This window comes from Doryrhamphus excisus, chromosome 1, assembly GCF_030265055.1.
Source record: "Doryrhamphus excisus isolate RoL2022-K1 chromosome 1, RoL_Dexc_1.0, whole genome shotgun sequence".
Taxonomy (NCBI): Eukaryota; Metazoa; Chordata; class Actinopteri; order Syngnathiformes; family Syngnathidae; genus Doryrhamphus; species Doryrhamphus excisus.
This window is the reverse complement of record NC_080466.1, coordinates 28,361,452-28,372,286: the sequence shown is the minus strand read 5'-3', so window position 1 is coordinate 28,372,286 and position 10,835 is coordinate 28,361,452. Positions and strand designations below refer to the sequence as shown.

Sequence of the window (10,835 nt, the reverse complement as noted above, 5' to 3'; positions counted from 1 at the left end):
TGTGGAAGGATGCTTCAAGTAACTCTTATGCATGAAGCACCAAGCACGGGAGGGCGTGATGTAGCCCACCTAACCCCCTAAAAAAAACAGTCAATCTGTGGTTGGAGGGTGCTGTCGCAATTGCAGCTCTATCAGAAATATCTGCGTACAGCTATTTGTGTGTTTGTGTGTGTGTGTGTGTGTGTGTGAGATCGGATTAGTCTCCTCGCATACACACTTCTATCTCAAGATGTCCTCAGATCTCAGATAAAATGCGAGGTGAGCGGCGCTGCCAATCAGATCTGTAAATAGACACATCTTAAGATGTTTTTTTTTTTTTGCTGCGCTGGTGTCTGTGTACGACACAAGTGACACGCTTTGTACAAACACTTTTCACCCCCGTGAGCCCCCCATGTACCGTATCGACTTCACCAACTAAATTGCTTTACATTTATTGAACATCAAACGGAGCAGAAAATGAGGTTGCACCGCAGACGTTCAAACTCGGGTACAAATCCGTCACCGCTTTACTTGCAAGGGGCTCAAATTTGGAGCGATTGGTATCTGCACCGCTCGCTTATCAGACCTCCTCATCGGACGACATCCTCTGGAGATTAGGAGGTGTTGCGCCGTCATGCCGCTTTCCCTTGCTGCTGGCGTTGCCTTCCATGTCCTCTTCCTCCCTGTCAAGGTCACAGCGGCATGTAAGCGCTGCAATATGATGAAAGCAGCCTGAAAATGAGGTTTATCTAAGCGCATGCAGGCTGAGCAATTGCATCAAAGAGAAGCTTATGTGTGCTGAAAGCAGTTGATTTAGCTCGGCTCTTATATGGAAGCAATTTTAAGTCAATTAATTAATCACTCCAGCCTAAATTGGCAGGCCAGTGATTTTTCTAGAGGCACCTTGAATGCATTCAAGTTGGAAAAAGTCCAATGCCCAGAGGTGAAAATAATACCTCAGACAGCGCGCTTGCTGATGCAAAGCGGCCCTGACCGGCCAATGCTGGCTCTCTCAGGCGTAGACTGCTAATGCTTTCTCTGGCAACACACACACACACACACGGTCGCACTCAAGCACCAAGGAAGCATACAACATGTATACAAAGCTACACGGCATCGTCCTGACCATGTGGTGTCTTTTTCATGCAAATTGGATTTGGTGCTGATGCAAATATGAGCAGGTATTTTCTGAAAGCACATGAGCGTGGATTGAAATGATGCATGTCCAAGTCCTTAGACGCCACCCTGGAGTGGTGCTGCTATCTAGTGGTCAACGCCTGACCCGAACAGCACAATGCATTTTCTGTTAATGGGTATTTCTTTACATAATATAGCCATCTATCAATGGCATCAATCTTGGGAACGGTATTTAGTCATTTTAAATGATATGAAGCAGTGGAGCCTATATATATATATATATATATATATTTTTTTTTTTTACAAATAATAGGCCTTAATCAACCACAAAACAGCATAATTTATTCATTCATTCATTCATTCATTTTCTACCGCTTATCCTCAGACAAACAACCATTCACACTCACATTCATACCTATGGACAATTTGGTGTCGCCAGTTAACCTAGCATGTTTTTGGAATGTGGGAGGAAACCGGAGTACCCGGAGAAAACCCGGAGAACATGCAAACTCCACACAGAGATGGCTGAGGGTGGAATTGAACTCAGGTCTCTTAGCTGTGAGGCCTGCGTGCTAACCACTCTTCCGCCGTGCAGACCATTTAAATATTATATATAATAATATATATATGCTGGAGCCTATCCCAGCTGTCTTCGGGCAAGAGGCGGGGTACACCCTGAACTGCTAATTAACCTAGCATGTTTTTGGAATGTGGGAGGAAACCGGAGTACTCGGAGAAAACCCGGAGAACAAGGGTGGAATCGAACTCAGGTCTCCTAGCTGTGAGGCCTGCGCGTTAACTGCTCGTCCGTTTTTTTAAATCTTGTTTTATCTTGTGGCTGCAGGATTAGCTTGTACTTTTACCTGGCGAGACAAAGGTTTAACTTTATCATATTTCATCATACAACAGTAAAATATGGTGGTGGTAGTGTGATGGTCTGGGGCTGTTTTGCTGCTTGAGGAGACTTGCGGTGATAAATGGAACCATGAATTCTGCTGCCTAATCATCTGTTGATGATCTCTAGCTGAAATGGGCCAAAATTCCTCCACAGCGCTGTAAGAGACTCATTGCAAGTTTTCACAAATGCTTGATTGCAGTTGTTGCGGCTCAGGGTGGTCCAACCCGTTTCAGTATTAGTATTAGGGGGCAATCACTTTTTCACATAGGGCCATGTAGTTTTTTTTTGTTTACCTTAATAATAAAACTTCCATAGGGCGGCACGGCGTTAGAGTGGTTAGCACGCAGACCTCACAGCTAGGAGACCAGGGTTCAATTCCACCTTCGGCCTGGAGTTTGCATGTTCTCCCCATCCATGCGTGGGTTTTCTCCGGGTACTCCGGTTTCCTCCCACATTCCAAAAACATGCTAGGTTAATTGGCGACTCCAAATTGTCCATAGGTATGAATGTGAGTGTGAATGGTTGTTTGTCTAAATGTGCCCTGTGCCACCAGTCCAGGGTGTACCCCGCCTCTCGCTCGAAGACATAGATAAGACTATGTCTATGTAGGAGATAGACAGCACCCCCCACGACCTTCGTGAGGATAAGCGGTAGAAAATGAATGAATGAATGAATAAAACTTCCATTTAAAACGGCACTTTGTGTTCCATTGTATTGTTATTGACTGATATTTAAGTTTGTTTGTATTTATTTATCAGAAAAACACATGTACAATGTCACATACAGACTCTCTTTGCAGTTTATTTTGTAAAGAAAACACTGTTCCCGTGCTCTCGTCTTCTTGTTTGGCTCTGTCTGACTCTGGACTCCATCCTGGTGCTGGCAGAGTGCGGTTCATGACCAGCAGCCAGGGTCTGGAAGCAAGCAGATAGTGCAGACCCTGGCTTTGATCACTTTTCAATGTTAATCAATGTGCAAGGTGATACTCGTACTTTTTGGAGGTCATATTATAAAGGATATTTTCCCATGCATTCTAAATAAATGGCAAATACAGTGTATAAACAGATTTGACAGGGAAGTATCGGAATTCCATTTGTGATCATTGCATCAGGTAGAAAGACTGCAGTGCGACATGAACGTGCTCCACCGTGCTGCCTGGGCCAATACTAGTTAGCTCTAATTGATTCATTACTTGATGACATAAGAATGGGATGATTTTAAACACAGCCCTTCATCACACGCTAAACATGGCAGTAGGAAGGTCTGCTGTATTCCCGGAGGTGGTTAATGAATTTAAATGGGAAACACCCTCCATCAGTCATGCAAGTCAAATAGTATTAGACTGCTTAATGCCTCTTAAGTGGGCGTCAGTGGGAAGAGACAAGGGGAGGGCAACGTAATTTAGGCAGTGCAAAATATGTATTAATGAAGGCAGTGATGGACTTGATGGCAGTCAGGAACTCAAGACTATATGGAGCCCATTGGATCAATCCAAATATTAATATTATTGATACCAGAGCAATAGAAAATCCAAAGATTTCAAAGAGAGCCAGTAAGTTGTTTTTTTTTTGCTCGTGTTGCGTATTATTATTATTATTATTAGTAGTAGTAGTAGTAGTAGTAGTAGTATTGTTATTATTATTATTATTATTATTATTATTGCTGTTGTTGTTATTATTGTTATTATTATTATAATCATATTTCATTATTATTATTATTATTATTATTATTTTCATTATTATTATTAAATTGAAGTGAACAGCCTAGTCAATAATGAATAATATCAGTGAACAACGAAAAGGGAAAAAGGGACCGTTATACCACAAGTTGTTTTTTTGCTCGTGTTGCATATTATTTTTATTATTTTTATTATTTTTTAAATTATTATTATTGTTGTTATTATTGTTATTATTATTATTATTATTATTATTATTATTATTATTATTATTATTATTATTATTATTATTATTATTATTATTATTATTATTATTATTATTATTATTATTATTATTATTATTATTATTATTATTATTATTATTATTATTACATTGAAGTGAACGGCCTAGTCAATAATTAATAATATCAGTGAACATAATATCTATTCCCACTCCAGCTCAAAAGGTGGCGGTAATGCGCACGAAACGTTATTTGACAACCGCCAAGCAACAGTGAAAGCTGACATTACCTTTCAAAGAAGAAGAAAGCGGAAGTGCGTTGGAAAGGAGGAAAAAATGTCGCTAACGAGGTAAGCGCCGTAGCAACGTTCTTTGTGTAGTTAATTGAGGATATTTTCAATACAAGTTGTTAAAACTGCGTTGTGTCGGACAAGGGATTCGCGGAAGATATGACGGCGCCATTACAGCTAACCAGCATTAGCCGTAATTATGTACTATTATGTGGAGCTAGGCTAACAAGCTAAACTAGCATAGCACCAGGCCTTCACGTTTACGACAAACTAGCAGTTTACTTGTTCAATGTTTCAATTAGAAACGCCACCACGACGAAGGCTTGCTAGTTTGATTAGCATGTGTACTTATTTCCGAGGATAAAATTGATGTTTTTTTGTCCAGCTTTTTACCGGCGCCCACCCAGCTCTCACAAGACCAGCTTGAGGCGGAGGATAGACTTCGTGCCCAGAGGTCCTACTCCACCGCTTTGGTTGCGTCCCGGAGAGAACCACCGCCTTATGGACACAGAACTGGATTTGTACCTCGTGTCCAGGAGGTAGGGCCATGCAAATAACTACAGTACTTGGCTGGATTTACTTCAAATGTTGCTTACTTCTGAATAAAATCTGTAAAATATTGCACATCCACAGGACTTTGGAGATGGAGGCGCTTTTCCTGAGATTCATGTGGCACAGTTTCCTCTGGAGATGGGCAGGCAGAAAAAAACCTCCAATGCGCTGACCATGCAGGTGGATGCTGAAGGGAAGGTGAAATATGATGCCATTGCAAGACAAGGACAGAGCAAGGACAAGGTATGGAGTCTAATTGCAAACTAAAACACTCACAAATATGCACTTATAAATGCTTTGGATGTATATTCACAAATATCAGCATTAATTATTTTTCTGCCTTTTAATTTTGCCAGGTGGTCTTCAGTAAGTATACAGATCTACTTCCTAAAGAAGTTATGAATGAGGACACACCAGAACTACAGAAGCCTGATGAGGAAGCCATACAGGAGGTAAGATTGTACCTTATTATTTATGTGATTTTGGTCATCTTAATGTATTGTGTGTGCACAAAATGACCAAACTATGCCCATGATACAGTTTTTTTTTCCAAAGGTCCGGACCACTGATTTCACTTTCTAATGTGTCTTTTGTAGCTGACTGAAAAGACTCGTGCTGCCCTGAGCAAGCAGGTGTCACAAAAGATTGCTGCAGCCATGCCTGTGAGAGCAGCAGACAAACTGGCCCCAGCACAGTACATCAGGTATCTGCTAGGCAATTTTATGTATTTCTGTCATAGCAAAGTCATTTGGGAACTTTGTGTGGGAAAAATAATTTAAATAAAATAAAAATAATAAAATAATAAAATAATTTTCCCACAAACATTAGTCAGAAATTGTAAATAGTTAAGGACTGCAGTATGTTGCAACTGTGCTTCCATACTGCTTGATCATAGTGTATACAAACCTGTTTGAGCCCAATTTTTTTCAAGTTGGCTGTAAGAAGCTAGTGCAGCCAGGGCTAAACAAACTTGCATTGATATCACATCATTAGGTTGTATATTTATACGGTAGATTTAATGCTATTCTGTCACCCACTGAGGGTGCATGAGATGTTTTTTGTGGTGGGACAAACAGACTATTTTTGGAGAGAATAAAATTATAAAAACGTGAAAAATAATTTCACATGAGGTAAACTCATATATACACGTCTCTCCACCAGATACACTCCCTCCCAGCAAGGTGTGGCGTTCAACTCCGGGGCCAAACAGAGAGTCATCCGCATGGTGGAAATGCAGAAAGACCCGATGGAGCCACCACGTTTCAAGTAAGTTAGCATGTCCTAAACACGATAACCATATTTTTATTTATTTTAACAAGATGTTTAAATCATGCATGGATATTGTATTTTTAGTTGTTTTTTTTTTTGCGGAGGCAACATTTAAGACTAAACTATATTTTATGCATTCAGAATCAACAAGAAAATTCCTCGTGGACCTCCTTCACCGCCGGCACCAGTTATGCATTCTCCAAGCAGAAAGGTACTAATGCGTTGACAAATTAGTTTATTGTACTTCTACATTGACAAACATATGGATTTATATCGTCGTCTGGTCCTATTAACTCGCGCACATTTTGTTATAGATGACCGTGAAGGAACAGCAGGAGTGGAAGATTCCCCCTTGCATTTCCAACTGGAAGAATGCAAAGGTAATTGAAATCCTCTTTTAATCGTTTATTTGACCTCTCATATCAGTATTATTTATATCGGCCCCCCCCTGCCTCTTTTAGACTAATGATTCTTGTCTTTCAGGGTTACACCATCCCTCTTGACAAGCGTTTGGCCGCTGATGGAAGGGGACTGCAAACGGTTCACATCAATGAAAACTTTGCCAAGCTCGCTGAGGCGCTCTACATCGCTGATAGAAAGGTGCTCCTCCCCATTTGTGGAGAAAGAATTAAATCCTGGTTATTTATCTGTTTCTCCCACAAGTATTTTTTTTTTTTAAATCAGAGTATAAAATACATACATGTGATTTGCGTCTTTAGGCCAGAGAGGCGGTGGAGATGAGGGCCCAAGTGGAAAAGAAGATGGCCCAGAAGGAGAAAGAAAAGAAAGAGGAGAAACTCAGGGAGTTGGCCCAAATGGCTCGTGATCGCAGAGCAGGAATTAAAAGCCACGGCGACAAAGGTGAGACATGTACTGTATATCAACAAATATACATGCACAGTGAGACAGGGTGTTTATTTTTTCATAATCCCTTTATACTTACAATCAATGTTTCTCTCATCATTTTCTCCTCCTCACCCGTCAGGTGGTGATGACGGTGAGGCCAGGGAGCGTGACGAGATCCGCCATGACCGAAGGAAAGAGAGACAACACGACAGGAACATTTCCAGAGCCGCTCCTGATAAGAGGTGCAGAGCAAACTTGACACCAAGTCAGCTGGGATGGTTGTGTTGAGACCCACAACTGTTTCTTTCAGGTCCAAGTTGCAGAGAGACCAGGACCGAGACATTAGCGAGCTCATCGCTCTGGGAATGCCCAACCCTCGCACCACCAATGAGGCCCAGTATGACCAGCGACTATTCAATCAGAGTAAAGTGAGTGTACCATGTCTGCCTTTTTAGATATCAATGCTCTGCCTTCAAGAATTAGCTGTATTACATTTTCAAGTCTTCCTTTAAAGCCGCCTACCTTTCTCGTCTCAGGGAATGGATAGTGGCTTTGCCGGGGGTGAGGACGAGACGTACAATGTCTACGACCAGCCTTTCCGCAGTGGCAGAGACATGGCATCAAACATCTACAGGCCCAGCAAGAGCATCGACAAGGACGCCTACGCCGATGACTTTGACACACTCATGCGCAACAACCGGTACTTTGAAACACTTGTGTTCTGCTAGTATTATCATGCACTGCTGTGTTTAGGCCTGTCATGATAACATTTTTTGCTGGATGATTATTTTTTTCATTGACGACATTCAGGATAGTCAAAATGTTTACTATCAATCCTAATTAGTCCCCAACCTTACATATCGCTAATATAATCTTGACCGTACTGCTATGCTTCCATTTAAATGAATACATAGAAATGGCGTTTCATTTATGTCCCACTGAAGCTAATATGGAACTGTACAGCACGTAATCTGAATCTTGCATAAATAAGGAAACTTTATTTTCATTTATTTGAAGGAAGAGCTTTATCGGATGAGGTTAGCTGAGTATGGTTTAATGTGATGATAAGCCGAAGAAAGGCAGAAACTGGCTTAGAGGGGAATAAAAACTTGATTGTATTGTGGACTTGAAATTTTCTTGGAAAAACCTGAAGAAAACGACAAAATTGCGCTGACTGAAGTGTTACTCACAGCACTGCAATCTATCAGTGGTGGCTGGTTGCAATTGCAGGGTAGACTACATCGACTAATTTGCATAACCAGCCATGACACATGCATGGGAATCACTGTTTATGTTGTTCAAATCATGCATGACCAGAATAATGTCCCGGCAAGAGTACACAAGTCTGATTTCCCTTTGCTCGTCTTGTTTTCAGATTTGTTCCTGACAAAGAGTTCTCTGGTGCTGACCACGGGCAGAGGCGAGATGGGCCTGTCCAGTTCGAGGTGGATCCCTTCGGTCTGGATAAATTCTTGGAGGAGGCCAAGCAGCACGGCGGCTCAAAGAGACCATCCACCAGCAGCCGCTCCAAGGACGACTACCACGACAAGAAGCGCCGGAAGGAGTGAGGCCACCTTGTGGCTCGCTGGAAGACGGGGGAGGTTGTCTACACTTCAACGTGCGGAATCCTCAGGTGTTACGTTCCACTCAAATGTCTATAGGGATCTTTTTCCTTTTATGTTAGCCAGTGTGAGAAATTGTGAGCTTTACACTTTTAATGTCTTTGTTTGCCCCAACAACCTTATTCATCTATCTCATCCATCCATGTTCCATGCCGCTTATCCTCACAAGGATCACAGAGGTATGCCGGAGCCTATCCCAGTTGACCTTTTGGCGAGAGATGGGGTACATCCTGGACTGGTTGGCAGCCAATCGCAGGGTACATATAGATAAGCAACCATTTACTCATATTTATCATCTGTCTCATTTCTAACCTTAATTAAAATGTTACACGTATGAGATATGAGTGAAATCCGCTAATGACCAGATATACAGTGCAGCCAATGCCATGGAAATGTGTAGATTTTAGTTCAATTTCACTTTACTTTAAATTGTGTACAATTTAAGAGGCCTCTGTATGTGTTGGTGCAGTATTTCTTGACGGGTGTGTGTATCAGGATGACACAAACACAAAGCATCTTTTTGAATCTTGTACAGCAGTACAATAAATTCCAAATAGCGTGTGGTCGTCGTATGGGTGAGCAGTACAGGACGCATGGGAGCATCAGAGCTTTCATTGTGTCACATAATGTGCATATATTAGAATGGTCATCTTAAGTTGCATTACTTTAAGAAAATGTAATTTCCAGCATTTCCAATAGCAAATTATACAAATTACGCACTGTAGTTTGAAACAGCCATTCCCTTAGCAAATTGAAAAATGCTGAGTCAAATACTATGCTTCACGTTTGAACAAAAGCCGCCAAAAATATGACATTCATACAGATATTTTTCACTTCTTTGTGGACTGGCTTCAGATAAAAAGCAACAATTAACCTTGCAGTCACTCCATCTGTTTGGTGCCATCGATGATATGGATGCACTGCATTTGCATTATGGGTTGTATTGCTGTTTTACCGAATGTGTGAAATAAGCATTGTAAATATCCAACCCATATTAAACAAATCTGCTCCCACAGGACTGAAATCTGTATGTGTGCAATGTTTACAAAAAGTGAGCAAAAAAAAGTCTACCTTAACACCACCATATTCTCGTCCATACTTTTGCCTTCTCGTGTGAGAAGTCAAAAATGTGCTCACTGCAGGGTTGATCTATTGTGAAACCTGGTGAACAAATTCATTCAAGCGTGGTGAAACTACATCAGACCACTTTGGGAGGAGTGCGTGCAGAGCACATATATTGGCTTCCTATTGGCTGACTGCTTTGCACTAAGAAGGCGTCATGCTTCCAGACAAACTTACTGTAAAGCATCCTTGAAAGTGTGGATAATGGCTTTCCAACATTTGCTTTTGTGTGTCCTTCTGTGTAAATGTTGCACATATTGTGCTGCACCTCGGCTACAATGGGATGCTCAGGTGGCATGTGAAGCTTTTTTTTTTCCCCACCACTATATTTTGCGGAATGAATATATGATTATGTTTATATACACTGTCTGCATTTCATTGTGTGAATATAATGAACCAGACCGCAAAGCGTGTGGGTGAAATCCATCTTACTGACATGCAACACATGCACCTGAGCATCCGCCATCCCTTCTTCACCATTAGTTCCTCACCCATGCATATTCAGGCCAGGATTCACTCATTATTCCAGCCGCGGAGAGTTAGAGTCGACTGCTCACTGGAAAATAGTCTGTCTGCCACTCTATATGCGACCTCATCTGCCTCGCCGCATCTTTCTTGGGTGGATAATCTATTATGCCAGGAAGACTTAGACAGGCGTAACCATTCCTAATGGTGGTGTCAGTCAGAATGAAGCCTCGCGGCCGAATGGCGTCGGCGGCGACAGGGGCCCGACCAACTGTTAGTGGGAGTGCACGTCAACCGCTGTGGGATTTGCAGTGACAGGAAGTGATGGACGCCTTAGCCGGCGTCTTTATTCTGGGGAAAGAGCTGTGGAGTGTGCTTTGAAGTTCAGGTTCAAATCGATAAACCGGTGCGCATCAGTAAATTTGATTTCAGGAGTTCCCATGACCCTGAACCTTAAAAGCGTCAAATGAATATTTAATAGATACCGCATTTAGTCTTCCCTCATTACAAACCTAACCACAATCAATGAATTTTCACGATATAGGATTCAATGTTAATAAACTGAATATATTTGTATATTTTACAGTTTTATCAGAATGGCCTCCAGGCCAACATACACAGTATACATGCAGTGGCTGCATCCATGAGTACTGATCATCCTCTTTGCTTGTAACCCTTGCGGTGATCCTATTAAAGCTGCTTTCTTATCGCCTTTATCTGCTTTGGAATGGACAGGAGCTTAAGTGCTTCTCTGCTCATT

At 41.6% G+C, this 10,835-nt stretch overlaps 1 protein-coding gene across 2 annotated transcripts; it reads left to right on the top strand.

The window, feature by feature from the left end:
* The first annotated feature begins 4,157 nt into the window (after positions 1 to 4,157).
* On the top strand, positions 4,158 to 9,047 carry snw1 (SNW domain containing 1). 2 transcript variants are annotated; one of them, XR_009129594.1, is made up of 15 exons: positions 4,158 to 4,259; positions 4,585 to 4,738; positions 4,833 to 4,994; positions 5,108 to 5,203; positions 5,348 to 5,454; positions 5,913 to 6,017; positions 6,162 to 6,231; positions 6,335 to 6,400; positions 6,504 to 6,620; positions 6,740 to 6,881; positions 7,006 to 7,108; positions 7,177 to 7,294; positions 7,403 to 7,566; positions 8,242 to 8,499; positions 8,658 to 9,047. XR_009129594.1 is itself a non-coding variant. In XM_058070718.1 (14 exons), the coding sequence occupies exons 1-14, from the start codon at positions 4,246 to 4,248 to the stop codon at positions 8,432 to 8,434; spliced, it is 1,611 nt and encodes a 536-aa protein (XP_057926701.1). In that variant the 5' UTR covers positions 4,158 to 4,245; the 3' UTR covers positions 8,435 to 8,592. The 2 variants fall into 2 exon arrangements, 1 of the variants encoding a protein (XP_057926701.1); XM_058070718.1 differs by lacking the exon at positions 8,658 to 9,047 and having other exon boundaries at positions 8,242 to 8,592.
* The last annotated feature ends 1,788 nt before the right edge of the window (positions 9,048 to 10,835 follow it).

Coding starts and splice junctions, on each gene's coding strand:
- snw1 (XM_058070718.1), top strand. Junction 4,995..5,107: donor AAGGACAGAGCAAGGACAAG/GTATGGAGTCTA, acceptor TAATTTTGCCAG/GTGGTCTTCAGTAAGTATAC. Junction 7,295..7,402: donor GACTATTCAATCAGAGTAAA/GTGAGTGTACCA, acceptor TTCTCGTCTCAG/GGAATGGATAGTGGCTTTGC.